Source organism: Emys orbicularis, chromosome 1, assembly GCF_028017835.1.
Source record: "Emys orbicularis isolate rEmyOrb1 chromosome 1, rEmyOrb1.hap1, whole genome shotgun sequence".
In the NCBI taxonomy this organism is placed as follows: domain Eukaryota; kingdom Metazoa; phylum Chordata; order Testudines; family Emydidae; genus Emys; species Emys orbicularis.
In genome coordinates this window covers 287554452-287576371 of record NC_088683.1, presented here as the reverse complement: position 1 = coordinate 287576371, position 21920 = coordinate 287554452, and the positions used below count along the sequence as shown (strand labels likewise).

At 47.2% G+C, this 21920-nt stretch overlaps 1 protein-coding gene across 4 annotated transcripts; it reads right to left on the bottom strand.

Annotated features, from left to right (window-relative positions):
* Positions 1-1331: 1331 nt before the first annotated feature.
* LOC135886980 (glutamine amidotransferase-like class 1 domain-containing protein 3, mitochondrial) lies at positions 1332-21821 on the bottom strand. 4 transcript variants are annotated; one of them, XM_065414766.1, is made up of 5 exons: positions 21754-21821; positions 15131-15210; positions 6449-6620; positions 3417-3621; positions 1332-1627 (listed from the first exon to the last, which is right to left on the bottom strand). In XM_065414766.1, the coding sequence occupies exons 3-5, from the start codon at positions 6588-6590 to the stop codon at positions 1435-1437; spliced, it is 540 nt and encodes a 179-aa protein (XP_065270838.1). In that variant the 5' UTR covers positions 6591-6620; positions 15131-15210; positions 21754-21821; the 3' UTR covers positions 1332-1434. The 4 variants fall into 4 exon arrangements, with proteins under 4 accessions (XP_065270838.1, XP_065270847.1, XP_065270832.1 ...); XM_065414775.1 differs by lacking the exon at positions 21754-21821 and adding an exon at positions 20728-20834; XM_065414760.1 differs by lacking the exons at positions 15131-15210; positions 21754-21821 and adding an exon at positions 8387-8511.
* Between the last annotated feature and the right edge of the window lie 99 nt (positions 21822-21920).

Here is a 21920-nt window from a genome sequence, read left to right as displayed (position 1 = left end):
TGAGATAGGCATCTGCCAATCTTCCCCAATTAGTGGATTGCTCTAGGGCTTAGGCTAGAGATAGGGGTCCAAATACCTAGAGTTAGTTAGTGTGCATGCTCAGAGACTGAAACTTAGGTGTCAAGGGAACTTTCACCAAAAAACTTGGGTGCTGAAGGAATTTAGGCACCGACAGGGTTTGACAGCAGTTTTGTGGATTGCAGCAGAGCCTAAACATGAGACTGAGGCACTTAAGTACCTTTGTGGATTGGGGCCATGGAACCCAATCCGGTCAAGTTTTTAGTGCCCTCAACTCCTACTGAAATTAATGGAAGTTAACATTTAGGCACCGACAGGGTTTGACAGCAGTTTTGTGCCTAGAAGAAATGCTGACTTCTGCCCCCACATCTTAGATGAAAACGGATGGTTTTGAGTTTTTATAATCCACTTGGTTGAGTAAGTCTTGCCCTTGCAATTTGTGTGTGCAAACATCTATAACTGAATTAATTCCTCCTAACTGAATCCTTCATTATTTCATTTAAAAACAGCAAAGATAGTGTAACTTGACTGTAAAAAAAGATGATTTTCAACAAAATAAATTGTGTTAAATTGCAAACACACCATCGACGCATGAAGCTAGTTTGTCTAGCTCAGGGGTTCTCAAACTTCATTGCACGCCACCCCCTTCCGACAATTACTATACGACCCCAGGAGGAGGGACCGAGACCTGAGCTTGCCCAAGCCCCACCTCCCTGGGTGGGGGAGCCAAAGTTGAAGCCCAAGGGCTTCAGCCCCAAGCAGGGGGCCTGTAATCTGAGCCCCGCCACCCAGGGCTGAAGCCCTCTGGCTTTGGTCCTGGCACTGGGAGGCTCGGCTTGGCTCGGGCTTCGGTCCTGGGCCCCAGCAAATCTAATGCCAGCCTTGGCGATCCTATTAAAATGGGGTCGTGACCCACTTCGGAGTCCCGACCCACAGTTTGAGAACCGCTGGTCTAACTGGTGTAACAAATATTAGCGTTAGGCTTATTTAAAAAGAGTCACAGGAACACAAATCCCAGATTATATCCCTGTTTTTGCTATACTGATTTAATTCTTCTGCCTGATTTAAATCTGTCTGTCACACTTTCAACCTAGATGAGTAATTCACTCATCTTTTCTGCTGTCACATTTTATTATACTTGGGTATTACAAAAACCCATTTAGGCAAGGAGGATTCCTACCCAAGTCTCTGAGCACATTTAGACTCGCAATAAAACTCAAGAGATGCTGTCTATATTTCAAATAAAGGAAGAAAAAGTGATAAAAAGTTCTAGAGATGGTGGTGTGATGTAGGACTTAAAAACCAGACTGAAGCTCACTAACTGCATTATTTTATTAATATAGTTAAGTACAGGTAAATGGTTTATATTTACTGGTAGTCATTTCACTGCAGGTGATAGCAGACGTCAGAGTTCCCTCAGCTGAGTTTCAGGACTTCTGCCACCATTGTTCCTACTCCATCAAAGATTTCATGCAAAGGAGCTTTGCACATGAAAGCACAAGTAGTGACTATTTTGTTGGTGGCATCCACGTGGGATTCAGTTACATCTTTACAAATGTGCTTGCATCCAAGTTCTACTATAGCAGATGCTGTTTCAGCATCAGGAAACCTGTTAACATTAAACAGAAAACATTGCAGCCATATGATTTTGGCAACCCACTTCAGTGAGAGAGTTACAGAAACAGTCAAACCACTTCTAGCAGTGATGACAAAGGCTATGATTTAGTCACGGAGGTTGTGGAAGTCATGGAATCTGTGACTTCCAGCGACCTCCATGACTTCAGCCTGCAGCGGTTGGGAGCTGCAGGGTGCCCCAATGCCCGGGGGGGGGAGGGGCAGGGAGCTGCAGCGTACCCCTTCTGCCTGGCGGCCCCCACAGCTCCAAGCCACTGCAGGAGGTGGGAGTGCACCGCAGCTCCTGCTGCCGCAGGAACCCAGAGCTGCAGGCGGCAGGGGAACCCCTAGAGCTGCAGGCAGCAGGGGAACCCCACAGCTCCCAGTCATGGGTGGTGGGGGACCCTGGAACTCTGACACTCAACCCATGGTGAGGGCCCCGGAGCTCCTAGCCACCACACAGCTGCCCCGGTGCAGGCAGTGTGGGGACCTGCAGATCCCCATTTCTTCACAGATATTTTTAGTAAGAGTCATGGACAGGTCACTGCTTCCGTGAATTTTTCTTTATTGCCCGTGACCTGTCCATGACTTTTACTAAAAATATGCATGACAAAAATCTTAGCCTTAGTGATGACATGAAGGGATCTTGGAGAGCCAGATTTGAGATTTACAGAGACTTCAGCAAAGAAAAGTACTCCTTCTCCACACCCTATTTACCACTGATCTGATATATTGCCAAATCAAGATGTTTTGCCATCTACAGTACAGATCCATGATCTGAATAACTGCAAAACTCTAACAACAATCTTTTGATGAATTTATGAGGAGATGCCAATCATAACAACGTTTGGCACTCAGAAGTATGTTTTCCTGAGGGGCCTGGAGGAAAGGTTAGGCTCCCAGCAACTTTAGATCCTCTTCCAGGCTCTTCTAGTCTAGACCTTCTACCACATCTGCAGGGAACTGATTTTTGTTCTAAGGAGAGGGGTGAAACAGCTGGTTTGCCCATCATCACTCTTGGCTGGCTCTATAGAATTCCATTCAGATATCCTATCCGAGTTAACATTACCTGAAGAAGCATTAACTCCTGCTAGGTTTCCTTCTCAGCTGCTACCTGCCCATGCCCAGGCCTTCAAAACCGTCCAACCAGAAACAGCAATTCCATTAAAACAATGAGAGCAAGGAGAATGGCAAAGGCATGATATGGGCCTAAGATTCTGTTAAAATTATTTAGTGTTATCATTTGGATGTCTGCCAGCAGCCAAGTTTAACATCCTGAAACACAGAACTGCCATACTGAATCAGACCAATCCAGCAGTGGCCCAGTAGCAGATGCTTTAGGGAAGACACAAGGACAATACAAATTGGACAGTACAAGGACAGTACAACACAAGGACAGTACAATTCTGGAATACCATGCCAAGAGGGGAAGTTGCTGTCTTACCATAGGCACCTAGTAACCTGATTGTGCTCTGAAGCATATATCCCTTAGACAGAATTAAAAAAACAGTGTAACACAACTATGGATGTTGTTAGCAGACAAGTACCAGGCCAGTGTATTTCTTGATTAGGGGTAAATTACTATTCCCCCTCAAATGCATGACAAGCCAACCAGCCTCACACATTCAGCCCTCTTGCTCCAAAAGTGAATTTCCTACCGCTATTATGAAATGGACAGCGTAAAATAAGAAAGGATGTGACTAGTGCATTCTCTGGGAATGCTGACATCATAGGCCTGTGATTTTTTGTGCACATAAAATAAAATGTCTTTAACCCTTTCTTACCTTCCATCTACATTTTTATCATGGCCAACTGTGACTTCACAACCTGGGAAGACTTTAGCTGCCAGCACTGGGGATATACAGCACAAACCAATGGGTTTCTTAGCACTATGGAAAGCCTGAAGAGTGGACTTCACAAGCTCATTGATACTACAGTTCTTTCCATCCACTGCCCAGGAACACAGATTCTTTGCTACACCAAATCCACCTTCGGGGGAGAAAAAAAAAGGCATACCTTCACATTTAAGGCAGTCTGAAGAGCAATTAGCTAGCTGCTACAGCACCAGAAGGACATTGCACCCTCCCCCCCCCTTTTTTTTTTTAAGCCAAAGCAGAGTTTTTAATCATAGCCTTATCTACATTTTTTGAAGTTAGTGGGCTGTAACCATTCAGCATGCAAAAAGTGATGGATTTACAACATTAACAATTGAAATCCTGGATTGTATAGACAGCAGGTGTGCAAGCATTCCCACATGTCCCAGCAAGGAGGCTCAACCCTCTTGAGGAGGTGAGAGAACAATTTAATCTTCAGACCCACCCAACAGAGGCCTCTCCCCACTAGGTTTTACCACTTGATCTGCACCTACCAACACATAAGAAGGAACTAAAAAACAAGAATGATGATACATTAAACCAAGAATTGGACAATACTTGTGTAGTTCATGAGTATAGGGGGAAATCAAGCCTCCATTCAGCTTATAAATATGATTAAGCATTCTTGTTGTGGGCTAGGCTACTTTATGAGGCAGGAATCCTTTGTCCCAATCCCTGCTGGTTTTCTTTGGGACAAGAAGCACGAGTCTTCTAGACATTCCAGATGAAGAAAATGGAGATTGATGAAGCCAATATATTTTATCCCCCAGAGTAATTTCTTTTGGAAGTTTTAGTTCAGGATATAAACAATTATAAAAAATGTGTTTTTCTTTGAACTCTTTCTGGGCTTTATAGTTTTTATTGAGATAACCCAGTATGTCTCAATTTTTTTAAAGACACTGCAGTACTAGGAGCTTTGGGCTGTATCTCTTGTGAATTATAAAGCAATTTGCTATTATAAAAAATAAAATAAAGACTGCATCTTTGGAGATGCACTATAATAAGCAACCCTGTGTCTGCATTTAATCCTCATTTCTTGGTAGAAACAGATTAAATTTTACTGCCTTTTCATTTGCTGGATTTACACTAGTTTAAATTATCAAAGTAATAAAAAGTTATTACCAAGTGTAATCATCCAGTAATATTTGATTTGTTGTGGAATGCACACAACCATTGGCATTCCTATCATAAATGATGATAGTGCTGCAAGAACTATTTTAAGGGACAATATTTTAATTTCTTGCTTTCAGCCTATTCCCATTATTCAAAACAGTGAGTTATCTTGGAAGTTCCAAAGAAATATTTTAATCTTAAAGTTTACATTGTTTCCCTTTGATGGTCATTCTTCCCAGCCCCCTCCACCAGGTTTCTAATGGAGCAATAACTTCATATGGAATTTGTTAACTTGCCTATGCACCTGCAGCAGTGATGATGTTACCAACTCACCACAGCCCTGGGAAATGGGTTTATTAATACAGTAGAAGCTGTCTTATCTGGCATGTTGGGGAAATGGAGGGTGCCAGTAAGTGAAAAATGCTGGTGAAATAAGAGGGAGGGAGTTTGGGTGCGGGAGGGAGTGCGGGGCTGGGGTGCAAGCTCTGGGAGGGGGTTCAGGGCAGCAGGTTGGGGCACAGGAGGGGGTGCAGGATCCGTGGTGCACTCACCTATACAGAGGCGTGGCAGGCAGCTCTGTGCGCTGCCTCTGCCCGCAGGCGCTGCCCCCGGGGCTCCCATTGGCCATGGTTCCCAGACAATGGGAACTGCGGAGCTAGCACTCGAGGCAGGGCGGGGGCAGCGTGTGGAGCTGCTTGACGCGCCTCCAGCTAGGAACAGCCGGGACAGGTTGCTGCTTGCGGGGAGCAACCCAGAGGTGAGTGCCCCCCAGATCCAGCACTCCCTCCCACGCCCCAACCCGCTGCCCTGAGCCCCCTCCCAGAGCTTGCGCCCCAGCTCTGCACTCCCTCCTGCACCCAAACTCCCTCCCTCTTAGTTCACCAGCATTTTTCATTTACCGGCACCCCCCATTCCCCCAACATGCCAGAGCCCGCACTCCGCACCCGCCCCACACACCCCAACCCTCTGCTGGCCCAGTGCCAACCGGACTATAAACTTGAATTTCCATGAAGATCAGAAATACCGGTTTATAGAGCTTTCTGCTTGGTGAAGTGCCAGATAAAACAGCTTTTACTGTACTGTATTATACTTGTGCTCCCTCTACTGGCTCTACTGCAGAAAACGCTATCATAATTTAAAAATGAATACTGCTAATGGCCAATTGAGGTGCTAGTACTTTAAATTTTGTAGAAGTGTTTCTGGAAAGTGATCTTGAGCAAGTCACATAATGTTTGTGTGGTTTGATTTCCCCACCTGTAAAATGGAAATAATAATTACCCACATTTGTAAAGCATCTTAAGATCAATGAATGAAAGAAGTTATACAGTGCTAAGTGTTGCTATGTCAGCAGCAAAGTGGAGCTATAATTTCAACAAAATGTCAGACAGGGAATGTCATCCAGCTCGCAATCATTTTAGTCACTAAAGTACAGCAAGTGTTGCATAATGGCAAGTTCTATCATTGCTCTGCTCTTCCTCTGTTCTGGTCCGTAGGTAGGGAATTGGGAGTTTACAAGATTTTTAGGGAGAAGGAAGGAACAATGTGACGTGTATGCTAACATTAAACCCAGCATCCTGACACCTATACATTGGGATAACAATACTTGCCTAACAATGAGGGCTATATGGAGTAACTTTTATTTAAAAGTATTTTGAGACCCTCTACAAAATTCATGTTTATAAGAAAAATTCTCAAGTTGCACAGGTCCAGAATGTCCTTTATTTAAAGGGATTTGTAAAAAAATTAGCTACAGAAGGTTAAAATAGTTACTTGTAATTACAGTTTATGGGGGTGGGGCATTTTCTGTTTATTTTTAAAACAAAACTCACCAGGAAAAATGACTGCATCAAATTCACCAACTTTCAGTTCAGCCAGATCTTCAATGTTGCCTCTTGCTAGCCTGGCACTTTCAACTAACACATTTCTCTTCTCTTCTGTTGGACTTCCTCTGAAATGATCCACTACATGCATCTGCTCTATGTTGGGTGCAAATATCCTTACCTAAAATACAGGTACAGAACAAAATAGGTTGTATATAGAAACAAATTAAGACTAAGAAAACATATTGTAGCTGCAAAGCTACAGGGATCATATCAATTCAACAACTTCACTAACAAACTAGAGACACTTACCCAAGAATGTTGGATTGGGAGAGAGAGGTGTCTGAGAATCGGACCACAAAAGCCAGCATGCTAGGTGGGGAAACACCTAAAATAGCCAATGGGTGATGCCGAGGACAGGGGTGTGTCCAAAGCCCCAACCCTTTCACAGAGTAAGGTACCTAACTCTGGGCTTCAGGGAGCTGTCTCTCTCTGTTTGTGATCCACAGTTGGGAATCCTTTCCCAGAGACAGGCAGCTTAGGTGCCTGCCTCACTCCACACCAAATGGCAGGAGGAGGAAGAGAAGGAGGAGAAGTGGTCGTGGTGCCCAATTTATAACTTTTAACCCAGTGGTTAGAGCAGTCATCTGTCATTGGACCACAGAGAATGGCTCTACAGCAGAGTGGTTAGGGCACCCACTTCTAGGAGGTGGGGGACCCAGAGTCTAGTCTAGTCTTCGCACCGCTTCCCGCAGCTTCCATTGGCCAGGAACGGCGAACCGTGGCCACTGGGAGCTGCGGGGAGCCGTGCCTGCAGACAGTCAATGTAAACAAAATGTCTCGTGGCCCGCCAGCGGATTACCCTGATGGGCTGTGTGCCGAAGGTTGCCGACCCCTGTATTAGAGAAAACTTTTAAAAAATGTTTCTAGAAAGAGCAATTTTATTGGCTGATATTTTTCTGCTTTTCTCTGTCTGAAAATGTGCTGTCTACCTCACAGTCATAGCTCACTGCCACGGGAATTGCATTTTCATCCAGCAACCTATCTTTTTGTTGAAAGATTAAAGAGGAAGAACAAAATGGTTTTAAAAGAACACATTTCTTCAACAAGCCTTTAGAAGTCAACATGAAAAACCATGAACCCTCAAAAAAAGTGGCATATTTTTACATAACTGCTATTTACACCTTTCATCGGTTGCATTTATTGCATTTTGTACAACCGTGACAAATATCTAATTTTTAGTCCATTAATAAGTCTCAAATCTGTACCCAGGCCCCTGATTGTGATGGACTCCCAGTGCTGTTGCCTAGGCCAGGCACTTCGTTATCTGTTATGCACAACTGAGATGGGGCCATTCTCTGCTGTCTGAATACAGCAGTGGGGCCCAGGCACAAAATTTAGATCAGGTTCAAATGTCTCCCAATAAATCTGACTTAGCCCAAGATTCATAGATTCTAGGGCTGGAAGGGACCTCGAGAGGTCATCGAGTCCAGTTCCCTGCCCGCATGATAAAGATAAAGGCTAGCAGCAAAAATTGGATCCAAAGATGGGGGGAAGCAGGTATTTGGATCAGAGTTTTTAAACGGAGGCCCACCTCTACTTTTCACTCTCTTTCTGTCCCTGGGCTGGGAAGGGGGCCATGAGAGGAGGAGGAGGCAGGCAGGGGGACTTTCACTGCAGTCCCCTGGCTCACCACAGCTGAGCGTCTGCAGCGTGCAGGGAAGGGTCCCTGTGCCAAAGGCCCCAGCCAGCGGTTACTTTGGACTGAGCCACGAAGGGTCCCACCCGCGCTGCAGCAGCAGCAACTGCCCCGGGGCTCCCGTGGGGATCAGGCCCCGCCAAGGGGCGGCGGCCGTTCCGGCGTAGCGGCCTGCAGCCCGGCCTCCTCCGCTGCGGGGCTGCTCCAGAGCCGGGGACCTGCCCCGTGCAGCGCGGCTCCGCTCTCACCTGCGCTCCGCCCCTGCTGAGGTGAACCAGGGCGGCCGAGGCCTCGTGCACCTCGCTGCCATCGAACACCCCGCAGCCGGCCAGCACCAGGGCCACCCGCTTCCCCATGCCTCGCTCGGTCAGAGCTGCCCGGCTGCCTGCTCCGCGCCTGCTGCAGGCCGCTTCGGGAACTGCGGGCGCCGGAAGCTTGGGACGACACGCCCCGCGGTGCAGGCCGCAGGTCCCCGTACGCCGCCGTGTACACGCGCTGCTGCCCAGCGGCCCTTGTGTTAAGCGCTGCAGGGGCCCCCTCCAATTCGAGCCTCGGGGGCTGCGGGGACGGGCAGGGAGCGGGGATTTGCTGATTTGGAGTCAAGTCAATAGGAAAGGACCAACCATAACGTCCGTAAAGGGACTATGCCTGTAAAGTGCTTCACCCGCTTTTGATTGTAATCACATTATCGTTTGTATTCCTGAAGCAGCTAGCAACGCCAAAGAGCAGGGAGGGCCCCATCGTGCCAGGTGCTGCGCAGAAAAATAGCAAAGAAGCTGGTCCCCTAACCTAGAGAGCTTATCATCTACATGTCATGCAGTGCTCAACAGGTGGCCCTTAACAGTGTTATGGGCGCTGTACGGTCTCTATCTCATGTTACACAAACGTGTTCCCTGAGACAAATTATGAGTATTCAGCTGCAGTTGATGCTCAGTAAATATGCATAAGCCAATTTTTCAAAGGGCTTCCAGTTTTCATGCACACATAATCCATGTTCATATTATGGCCCTGATCCTGCAGAGATTTATGCTCATACTGATTTCAATGGGACTATACAGTGCTTAAATTAAGCATGTACAGGAAACTTTACAGGATTGATGGCGTCATTAGGCCTATATATGAACCAGAGTTCTTCCATGTTTAAACTCTGTTCTTCCATGTTTAACTCTAAGCGGCCTTAAAAGCCAAGGACAGGAATTGGAATGTGTAAATAGTCAGTTACCTATTACGACCTTGCTTATAACCAGGTCCTAAGCAATAATGATGAGGTTTGCATGTTTCTAGCTGGAGGAAACATGCAAACATAGTAAACTAGAGTAAATAGGACCCAATGATTGTTTAGAGGAATGTTACTAACAAGCTCGATTTATAGCCCTAGAATGACTTAACGGCTTAAATGTATAAACATGTCTTTGGTAGAAAGGGGAGGGGGAGTGGGGGGGGTGATACAGAGGGAGAGAAGGGGGGGCTTGATTGTAAAGTATAAGAAGAGAGAAGCTGCTTTGTTCTGTGTGCTCGATTTGAGATTTGCCTGTCTCCTTGCACCACTTTGAGATCTCAAATAAACCTTTGATTGTTTCTCCACCCCGGTGTGTTTATTGGCGCGAAGCACGCCGGGCAACGAACCCCTGTTGCTTTGCCTCGGGCACCTCTGTGCCAGCAACAGGATTAAGGCCTATATGTGCAAAACTGGGTCTTTCCAGTTATAAATCAGGTACCTGACTGCCTGATCTGCTACACGACAAATGGGTTTTGCATGTGAAAGAGTGAGTTTTGTAAATGAGAAATCCTTTAGAAATCTGCCCCTAAAGTTCTTTTCCTGGTTACAAAATTAGAATTAAGGCAGGATGCAACCTGGTTTATAGTTATTTAACCCTGAGCGAGGGTTACCATATTGCAGTCCTGGAAAAAGAGGACACTCCAAGGGCCCCCGGCCCTGTCCCAACTCCGCCCCTTCCCCGCCCCAGCCCTGCCCCAACTCCGCCCCTTCCCCAAAGTCCCCGCCCCAACTCCGCCCCCTCCCCTGAACGCTGCTCGCCCCTGCTCCTCCCCCTCCCCTGCTTCCTGCAAATCAAATGTTCGCGGGAAGCGTGAAACAGGCAGGCAAGCAGCAGGTAAGCTGGGGCAGCGGCGCGAGGAGGCGCGGCCCAGTCCGGCCCCTCCAGCCAAGAGGCTCTGGCCCCGGCGGCTCCGGCCCGGCTTGGCTCGGGCCCTGGCTGGGGCGCAGGCCCCGGCCCCGGCCGAGCACCCCTGGCCCCAGCCCTAGCGACTCCAGCTTGGCTCGGGCCCCGGGGCACGGCCTTGGCCCCGGCTGAGTGGCTCCAGCCCAGCCCCGGCCCTGGCCGAGCGGCGCCAGCCGGTGGCCGAGCACCCCCAGCCCCAGTTGCTCCGGCCCAGCCCGGCTCGGGCCCTGGTTCCGGCCGAGCGGCTCCGGCCCAGCTGCTGGCCGAGCACCCCCAGCCCCGGATGCAACCTGGTTTATAGTCTTTAACCCTGAGCTAGGCTGCCCAGCGGCCCTTGTGTTAAGCGCTGCAGGGGCCCCCTCCAATCCGAGCCTCAGGGAGCGGGGACTCGGCGGCCGAGCACCCCCAGCCCCGGTCCCAGCGGCTCCGGCCCGGCTCGGCTCGGGTCCCGGTTCCGGCCGAGCGGCTCCGGCCCGGCCCTGGCCGCCGGCCAAGCACCCCCAGCCCCGGTCCGGCTCGGATCGGGCCCCAGTTCCGGCTGAGCAGCGCCGGCCGGCAGCAGCATCCGAGCTCGCAGCCGCCTCCTCCTGGGCCCCAGCTGCTGCTGCGCTGGGGAGAGCGGCGGGAGCCAGGAAAGTTGGAGCCCGGGGAGGAGGCGGTCCCCTTACCATGCCTCCCTATTTTCCCAGACATGTCCCGCTTTTTGGAAATTCCTCCCGGACGGGGATTTGAGGAACAAAAAGCCGGACGTGTCCGGGAAAATCCGGACGTATGGTAACCCTACCCTGAGCCCCCCATAGTGCTGGTGTCCGATGTGACGTCACTTTTCATTAAGATGATGCTGGCGGATTGAAATATTATACCTTTAATTACAGACTTTGTAGACAAATGAAATTTCCATTCTACACGTGGCAACAAATAATTCTTACCATATGATTTTTCCACCTGCTGTGATGGAGTGAGAATAGAGAATGAATCCAGCTTTTTGTAAGAATAAAAGAAATTATGCTCTCTTTTCCATTGCATTTATGTTCACACTTATAGAATAACTCTATCAGTATGATAAACTATTACCTGAATCAACTTAAATGTATGACTGGAAGGAGGTAATTAAACTCATAAAAGGATTGATCAGTATTGTCAACTTATGGGTTCTTTTTGTAGCCTATAGGAAATTTGCCTATAAATTAAATCATCTCTTTCTTTGGCAGACATACTCTTCATGGTAAATCAACACACTTGCCCAAACCGTTCCAATCCTCCTGACCATGTTCAGTATAATATTGAATAAAACTATGTATATAATAATGTGCATGATCCATGCACTGTAAATAGATCTCATTTTTTTACTTTTCTTTCTTTGTTTGGCTTATCACAATATACACAAAACGCTAAAGGATTTGTATTTTGATTAGCATGAGCAGTTTACATTACTACAATATGTACATACTCAGGTGCTTTCCAGTGTGGCTCCACTACCAAAAACATAGATTCCTAATTTCAGTTCAGTTTGAGTTAATATAAAATGTCACTGGCAACTAGGATTGAATAGCTCTGGAATACCTGTTCCTTTGGTTCTATATGAGAAACACTTCCATCTTTATTTATTCTGCATTCCTTGTCCAACCTTCTCAATACAGTGGGGTGGTAGCACCACTAGAGTTAAGGCTGAGAACTTTTAACAATTTTTAGCCAGTTTTCTTAGGTGCTGTAAAATCCATATTATTATTTGGATTGTCTTGAAAATTGTGGTGCATCTTGAGGTCTGGGGTAGGGTTAGTGGCCCAAATTAGAGGTTATTTCTGAGATACAGCTCCAAGGTAAAACAAATTTAAACCTCTCAAAACCAGGAATTACACAACAACTCCATGCCATAACCTTAACTCTGCCCTGCTGGAGCAATGCCCCAACCTGCCCTTGTCAGACATCCTTCTAGATATGAAGCACTGTGCAGACATAACACATAGGAGAAACTGTCAGACTGTGCCCTCACTAAGGCAAAAGTTGTCTGTAGAGTGGGCTTTGCAAACACCAGCTGGATATGCCTGGCCTAATGTTGACGACTTCACCTACTCTTCACAAACCACCCCAGAGTCACCAGATGTTATGACTCCTTGACCATTGTCCTAAGGATTCCTTTTGGAACAACACCTGCACTTACACTTCTGCATCATAGTGCACTGTCAGGTGTGCTTCGAGGCTGCTACAATCCCCATGGCAAGAATAGACTATTTTGCTCCCCTTCTTGCACAACCAACATAACTCAGCACAGAAACAAGAGGTTCATGACCCCTTTGGCTGCAGATGCACTTCTCATATCGCTGTGGCAGGTAACCTGCTGCAGGTAATCCCTGTACCAGTCAATGCAGCTGTCCCTAACACAGTGAAGGGCCATTGGAATGCATGCAGAAGAATGGTTTCAGAGTAGCAGCCGTGTTAGTCTGTATCCGCAAAAAGAACAGGAGTACTTGTGGCACCTTAGAGACTAATACATTTATTAGAGCATAAGCTTTTGTGGGCTACAGCCCACTTCTTCGGATGCATAGAATGGAACATATATTGAGGAGATATATATACACACATACAGAGAGCATGAACAGGTGGGAGTTGTCTTACCAACTCTGAGAGGCCAATTAAGTAAGTGAAAAAAAACTTTTGAAGTGATAATCAAGCTAGCCCAGTACAGACAGTTTGATAAGAAGTGTGAGAATACTTACAAGGGGAGATAGATTCAATGTTTGTAATGGCTCAGCCATTCCCAGTCCTTATTTATTCCTAAGTTGATTGTATCTAGTTTGCATATCAATTCCAGCTCAGCAGTCTCTCCTTGGAGTCTGTTTTTGAAGTTTTTCTGTTGTAAGATAGCCACCCGCAGGTCTGTCATTGAATGACCAGACAGATTAAAGTGTTCTCCCACTGGTTTTTGAGTATTATGATTCCTGATGTCAGATTTGTGTCCATTAATTCTTTTGCATAGAGACTGTCCGGTTTGGCCAATGTACATGGCAGAGGGGCATTGCTGGCACATGATGGCATATATCACATTGGTAGATGGTATCAGAGGGGTAGCCGTGTTAGTCTGAATCTGTAAAAAGCAACAGAGGGTCCTGTGGCACCTTTAAGACTAACAGAAGTATTGGGAGCATAAGCTTTCGTGGGTAAGAACCTCACTTCTTCAGATGCAAGACAGATGGTAGATGTGCAGGTGAATGAGCCCCTGATGGTATGGCTGATGTGATTAGGTCCTATGATGATGTCACTTGAATAGATATGTGGACAGAGTTGGCATCGGGCTTTGTTACAAGGATAGGTTCCTGGGTCAGTGTTTTTGTTCAGTGATGTGTGGTTGCTGGTGAGTATTTGCTTTAGGTTGGGGGGTTGTCTGTAAGCGAGGACAGGTCTGTCTCCCAAGATCTGTGAGAGTGAGGGATCATCTTTCAGGATAGGTTGTAGATCTTTGATGATGCGCTGGAGAGGTTTTAGTTGGGGGCTGAAGGTGACAGCTAGTGGTGTTCTGTTATTTTCTTTGTTGGGCCTGTCTTTTAGGAGGTGACTTCTGGGTACTCGTCTGGCTCTGTCAATCTGTCAATCACCTGCACATCTACCAATGTGATATATGCCATCATGTGCCAGCAATAATCATAATACTCAAAAACCAGTGGGAGAACACTTTAATCTGTCTGGTCATTCAATGACAGACCTGCGGGTGGCTATCTTACAACAGAAAAACTTCAGAAACAGACTCCAAGGAGAGACTGCTGAGCTGGAATTGATATGCAAACTAGATACAATCAATTTAGGAATAAATAAGGACTGGGAATGGCTGAGCCATTACAAACATTGAATCTATCTCCCCTTGTAAGTATTCTCACACTTCTTATCAAACTGTACTGGGCTAGCTTGATTATCACTTCAAAAGTTTTTTTTCACTTACTTAATTGGCCTCTCAGAGTTGGTAAGACAACTCCCACCTGTTCATGCTCTCTGTATGTGTGTATATATATCTCCTCAATATATGTTTCACTCTATATGCATCCGAAGAAGTGGGCTGTAGCCCACGAAAGCTTATGCTCTAATAAATTTGTTAGTCTCTAAGGTGCCACAAGTACTCCTGTTCTTTATGCAGAAGAATGAGAGAATACAATTCTGTAGGACACACGATACCACATAAAACAGCACATTTACTTAGTCATTCTTCACATCTGCTTATTATAGGGGATCCCTACCTGAAATATACCGGTACTTACAGTATACATCATTTAAGACCAGATTCTCAAAGGTAATTAGGCCTCTAAAGATGCAGATAGGTGTCTAGTGGAATTGTCAAAAACACTTAAGAAGGTTAAGCACTAACCCACTTAGGTGCTTTTGAAAATCCCAGTAGGTGTATATCTGCTTCTTTAGGCTACCTTTGAAAATCTGACCCTTAGTCTCTTTATGCCTCAATTCTCCTCACCATTAGGATAATAATACTTTCCAACTCCTTGTCCATCTTATCATATGTATTGTAAGCTTTTTGAGGCAGGGATTGTCTCTTACTATCTTGATACAGTGCCCAATGCAATGCTATCTCAATTGGGGCCTTTAGAAGCTACTATAATATAAATAATAATACAAATAATATGTTGTACTCACATTGCACTTTTCCTCCAAGTGTCTCGAAGCATTTACAAACATTAATGCAATCCTCTCAACATCCCTCCAGGGCAGATAAATATTGCCACAGACTTCTTGCATGATCCTTGGGCAAGAACATCACTTAATCTCTCTGTGTATCAGTTTATCATCTGTATAATGGAGTGCTCTTACCTCCCATGGCCTCTCTTGACAGTTTAGATTGTAATCTCTTCACAGCAGGGACTCTCCCTCATTATCTGTATGCAGGGGACCTATCACAAAAAGACCCTGATCTTAGTTGGGCCATCTAGGCACTGCAGTAATACCAATGATAAATAACAAAATTATGGTAATATTTTACATGTGGGGAAACTGAAGCAGAGATTGGTTAAGGCTAACATTTTAAAACTTTTCTGCCCAGTTTCACATCTAAATCAGCAGTTGGATACCAGAATGAAAATAGGGCAGTATTCAAAGGAGTTGAACTACTGTAGTTCCCATTGACTAAAGTGATAGCACCTCTCAAAATCAAGAATTCTTTCAGATGCTGAATCTGGGCTTATGTTTCCCATCTTGTCTAGTCTCTTGTACTCCCCAATGGAGTTGTGTGTTTTGTTTAGTTTCTTTCTGTTCATTGGCAGCAATCCTGAAGAGTGTGCTTTAGAACAAGTCTTTTTTTAGACTTTCTGCTACTGGTATAGCTTTACAGCTATCCAGCTATGTCTCTGACTACTGTAAATAAATTAGAAAGGGCTTGGTGTTGCATGATCGGGTAAGAGACTTCCCATCCTCTTTTATGTGATGGTATAATTTATTCTGGATTTATTTTACTGATTTTTCATGTTACTAAAAATATAAGACAGAAACATAGGTTTGACTTTTCCTCACCTAGCCTCCAAAGTTCTCTTTTGTGCACACATGCAACCTTATTCGCATATGCAAATACTGAATTCTGTAGTTCAGTAAAATAGGGTCACCCCAAACTGTATGCACATTTAGAGGCTAGGTACTGAAAACTTAGCACACAGAAAAGTGCTAGGATTTTGGATCAGCAGCAACAAGCTGTCAAGACTCTGGCATGAAGAAGTACAGACACCATAGAAAATGTGAGAGACTGGGAAAATGCAGAATGCGTATTATAGTGAAGAACAGAGACATTTTGTTTTAGCCTAAAATTGTGTGCCCTGAGCATGCAAACATGGAGCCTTTTTTTAACAACATGCTTTCTATGCTTTCCATGTTCTCTCATTTCTTTACAAACTATTTATTTATTTAGGAAGTAATAACAGGTTTTATAAATCATTGCCATGTAACTATCAGAAACAAAACAATAATCATTACAAGAGCGACCTTATTTTTTGTTTCAAGAAACATTATTCTATAATATAATCATCTAATCTATTTAATGGGGTGTTACCATATTACAGAGTGAGCCTCTTTACCCCATGCATGAAGTGTTGTTTCTGCTGATTTTATTAAATCGAGTAAAACTATTGACTCTACTCATATCAAATCAGGCATGTCTATCAAAGGTTAATATTTAAAAAAGTTGGACAGTTGTGTTGTGTTTTTTTTTTTAAATAAAATGTACTTTTAGTACTGAATAAATGGTAAACACATATCTAAGCATCTATTTGTCCTCTGTCTATTTTGCTGGGTATGTAACCACTGCAATAGTTTTTCTATAACAACCACCTCACATATGTTTTGAAACCATTCTTCTAGTTTTGGACTATTTATTTCCAATGAGAGCCTGTCACAAGTGCTCTCATTTCTTTTATCTGGCGACTTGAAGTCTCAGTCCTTCATTAAATCATTCACTTGGGAAAAGTAATAACAAGCACCAAATGCAAACAGGCACATCTTATTTCCTCTGCTATATTACTTCAGTATTATAAGAGAAAATGTGTTGTAATCTGCATGGTTCATGGAGTCTTAGATCTGCTTTTATATAGCTGTAGAAGCTGTTGTGTATTTTCCCAAAATGAATCCAACTGAGCTTTGAATTAACTCCCATGGAACAATCTCTAAATAGGTCACTGTTTCAGTATAAGATGATGGGAGCAGTCAAACTACTGGATATCAGATTCATCAGCTGTGATCCAGCTACACTCATAACTTTCTGATTGGATGGCATATTGTCTGCTTATATGCTGACAGATGTGTACTTGAACATAAGTATCATGCAGAGATGTTTTTGCAAAGGCAGTTTTAATAACATAGCAGCTGTTGCTTCCTTATCAAGAGTCTCTTCTCTGTGACTATTAATGCATTTTTCCCCCCTGCGGCTTTATACGGTCACACCTCATCTAAGGATTCAGTTGCTGCAGAAGTTCTATCTTGCCTCTTTCTTTCTTTTTATTCCTTATAGCCTCTGGCCCTCTGTCATGCAGAAATGGGAAAGGTGCTGGTTTGTATTGATAAGTCACAGAGCATCGATTAGAATTTCTTCAACAAAATTTTTAAATTTTATTAAGACACTTTCAGAGACTGAGATCAAAAGAGCAGTCTAACTAGCTCCCAGAAGCTGATCTCTACAGCTGCTCCCAGCTCTTCTGCATTGCTTGTCTGCTGACAGAGGACCTGATTCCACTCCATTTAAGTCAAGGGGAGTTGCATGGGGCCCTCAGTTAGGTTCAGACTAATTAACTAGACTCAGCTGCAGACTCAGAAATAGCCATTAACGTTGTAGTTCTTGGATTAAAATATTGTGTAAAGTACATACATGAAAAGGCAGAGCATGTAACTGTCAATGTTGTCTTGGACCTGACTTCAGTGCATTCTGTGCAACAATCCTGCTGCTGGGTAAGACTTTCAGTAGACTTGCCATCTTATAGCTGTCTTTTAAGAACACCCTCAGCAGCTGTGTCTACTTAATTTTAATGTTACACTTGGTTATTATTTAGATTTGTAGACAATCCATGCTCACTTACTGTAGGGCAGTATGGCCTAGTAGATAAAGCAATGGACTGAGACTCAATCAGGAGACTAGTTTTTTTTTTTTATTTCTAGCTCTGCCAGTGACCCATTGTATGAGCTTGGGCATGTCACTTCACCTCTGTGCCTCAGTTTCCTCATCTGCAAAATGGGGGTGATGATGCCTACACCTTCCTTTGTAAAGCACTTTGAGATCTACAGAGGAAAGTGCTATACAAAAGCTAGGAATTAGTACATTCAATAAAAATACATGCCTTTCTGGCAAAGGAGTTAACATTTAATATTACAATACTAAATGCAAGGTAGGAAACAAATCTGAATAAAAGAACAGTTTATTTATAGCATCTATCTACGAAAACAGGAGCTCCACAATAAAACACACACAGATACAAAGATTAAAAACATAAGATTAAAACACTAACAATAAAATTGGTATCAACCTAAATATATCTGTATAAAACTATAAATAAAATCAATGTGCCATGATGACGGCCTTCTGAAATCTGAACATTTTACAGAGGCACGGGATCTATCTGGGGACCAGTTACAGGGTACAGACCCTTTCACCTCTAATTTGCTGATTTAAATTTAGCCCAAATTAGTAGCCATTCTAAATTGTCACCATCTAATGGCTCTTTGTGGTCTATGTGAAGAGATTTGGTAGTGTCCCTGTGGGTCCTGATGGACAAGGGTCCATTTTACAACACCACTGCAAGCATCACCAATTGGCAGTTTTACTAAAGAAGCCAAGGTCTGAAATGGCCTGGCCACTGAACTCAGGCTCATGAGGCCTGCAGTTCACCCAGGCATTTCTGCAGACTCTAGAATGGGCAAAACTAGAGTCACTGTGGGCTTGTCTACACTATGCAGCTTTTAGTGACAAGGCTGTGTTGCAGGGGCAGTTGGGGGGAGAGGGGGTACGAGGGGGCCCTGGCTGGGGCAGTTGGGGAGGCACGGGGGTCTGGCTGGTGAAGTGGGATGGAGGAAGCACATGGGGCCCTGGCTGGGGCAGTTGGGGGCGGGGCGCACAGGGGCCTTGGCTAGGACAGTTGGGAATGGGGGAAGCGCACGGAGGCCCTGGCTGGAGCATTTGGGGGGGCACACCGGGGCCCTGGCTGGGGCAATTGGGAGTGGAGGTGCATGGGGGCCCTGGCTGGGGCAGTTGGAGATGGGGGAAGCGTACGGGGGCCCTGGCTGGGGCAGTTGGGGATGGGGGAAGCGCATGGGGGTCCTGGCTGGGACAGCTGGGGACGGGGGAAGCGCACGGTGGCCCTGGCTGGGGCAGTTGGGAAGACGGGGGGTGCATGTCTTTTGTTTTTATTTTTATTTTTTCACCATCAATGCTGTTTCATACAGTGCCCCACCACCGACGAGCACTTATCCCTGATGAGGGCTAGTCTACACTGGCGACGTTAAAGCGCTGCCGCGGCAGTGCTTTAATGTGGCTTGTGTGGTCGGGGCAGAGCACTGGGGGAGAGCTCTCCCAGTGCTCTAAAAAAACCACCTCCACGAGAGGCGTAGCTACCAGCGCTGGGAGCACGGCCAACACTGGCACTTTACAGCACTGAAACTTGCTGCGCTCAGGGGTGGTTTTTTTTCACACCCCTGAGCAAGAAAGTTGCAGCGCTGTAAATCGCCAGTGTAGACACTTGCCTGCCTGGCTCGGTCTGGGGCGGTAGGCCAGGGGCGTCGCCGGTGAGGGTCAACAAGCTGTTTGCATGTGATCTGCGCTGGGTGCAGCATCGCCTCGTCTCCGCGGGTGGCTCTTCCCAACTTGCTGGGTCTTACGCGCATGTCTGTTCAGAGCCTGCCTCCTGTGAGCGGCCCCAGGCGAGTTAGGAGCCTGAGACAAGCAGCTGGAGCTGGAAGTACTGGGGCGGAGCAAGCCTGCAGGTGCGTTTGGGCTCCTGGCCTCTTCCGACCAGGAAACCATCCTCAGCCTTTCGCATGAGAGAGGGAATCACTACTGCTTTGCAGCTCCACACTGGCTCTGTGCGGCTGCTGCTGCTGCTTCGCTGATATGCAGCCGCTGCTGCTGCCTTGCTAATATGCACCCTTCAACGTGAATTTTTAGCTATTTAATGGAGGGCAAAATCTGGTACCGGCCAACCCTGCTCCCTGTTATTCTGCACTTCTTGCTATTTTGGATTAACCTCCAATTAACCTCCCCCCTCTCAAATGAGAAGGGGTGAGATTGGCCAGACACTTAATTTGCTATTGAGCCCCGTGCGCCTTCACCCCAACTGCCCCTGCCAGGGCCCCACATGCCTCCTCCACCCCACTTCCCCAGCCAGACCCCCATGTCCCCCCACTGCCCCTGCCAGACCCCCATGCGCCTCCACCCCAACTGCCCCAGCCAGGGCCCCATGCACCCCCAACTGCCCTCCCAGACCTCCATGTGCGTCCACTAGGGTTACCAACTTTCTAATTGCACAAAACTGAACACCCTAGCCCCGCCCCTCCCTGAGGCCACGCCCCCTGCACCCCCTTCCCCGAGGCCCTGCCCCCTGCTCACTACATTACCCCTCCCCTACTTCCACCCCCACTGCCACTCGCTTTCACTGGGCTGGGGCAGGGGGTGGAGGCAGAAGGGATGAGGGCTCTAACTGAGGGTGTGGGCTCCAGGGTGGGGCCAGAAATGAGGGTTTCAGGGTGCGGGAAGGGGCTCCGGGCTGGGGTAGGGGTGGGGAGGGCTCCGTCTGGAGGTGCAGGCTCTGGGATAGAGCCAGGGACAAGGGGTTTGGGGTGCAGGAGGGGGCTCCAAGCTGGGGGGTGGGGAAGAGGGGTTCAGGGTGTGGGAGGGTGCTCTGGGTTTGAGGGGGCTCAGGGCTGGAGCAGGAGTGCAGGCTTACCTCCAGCGGCTTTAGGTCAGTGGCGCAGCAGGGGGGCTAAGGCAGGCTTCCTGTCTGTCCTGACTCCGCGTTGCGCCTGGAAGCAGCCAGCCTTAGGCAGAGGGGCGTGGGCTGCTCTGTGCGCTGCTCTCCCCCGCAGGCACCACCACCACAGTTCCTGCCCAATGGGAGTGTGGAGCTGGTGCTTGGGGCGGGGGCAGCGCGCAGAGCCCTGTGGCCCCTTGCGTAGGAGCCGGACCTGCTGCTGGCAGCTTCCAGGGCGCAGCGCGGAGCCAGGACAGGTAGGGACTAGCCTGCCTTTGCGCCGCAGCACCGCCAACCGGACTTTTAACAGCCCACCACCCCTACCAGGGCCACCATAAACCCCCCAATGCCCAGCCAGACCCCCACATGTAATCCCCACAGTGCTCTGCACTGTCCGTCCCCCAGGCTCCCCCTGCATCGCCTCAAAATGTAGATACCTCACCTACAGCCTTCATTAGACCAAGATTCTGCCCCCCCCCATTTCAGACTCTCCCCCTGAAACAGGGTCCTTTAGCCCCTCCCCCGGGATTTCCCCCATCACATTGCCCGGGCCTCCATATCCCCTCCCCCGCCCCACTCACTCTCTGAGGTCCCCCTTAGGCGACACCTCTCAGTGCCCCTCCCCCACACAACCCCCCTCAAGGGTCCCCCCTCGCAGCCCCCGCTGGTGCAGGTGCACCACCACCAGAAATGCACCCCAACACCAAGAAAGAGGGACCCACACACAGCTGAGCTTTTAATAAAATACAAAATTATTATTATTATTATTAATAATAATAATAGTAATAAAGCGGCGCCCGGCCGACGCAAGGTACAGCCATAATACAACCAGACCCCTCTCCCTCCGGCTGGTGCATCACACCACCAGCCTGGATGCCCAAAGACTGACCAACCAGTTGGCAGGGGCACGGTGCCACTCCCCTCCCTCCCGCTCTGCTCAGTCTGCTACCTCCCCTCCCAGTCTCCAAACCACAACCCCTCCCCCCGACTTAGTGAGCTCACCAGCCACGTGGGGGAGACGAGTAGAGGGCGGCAGGCAGGCGGCAGCCTGAGCCAGGAGGAAGGAAAGGAACCCGAAAACGAAAGGAAAATCGAGGCAGTGTAATTCCCCCGCCCTTGCCAGGGCTGAGTCACGGAGCCCATGTGACGGGCAGACTCCAGTCAGCTGC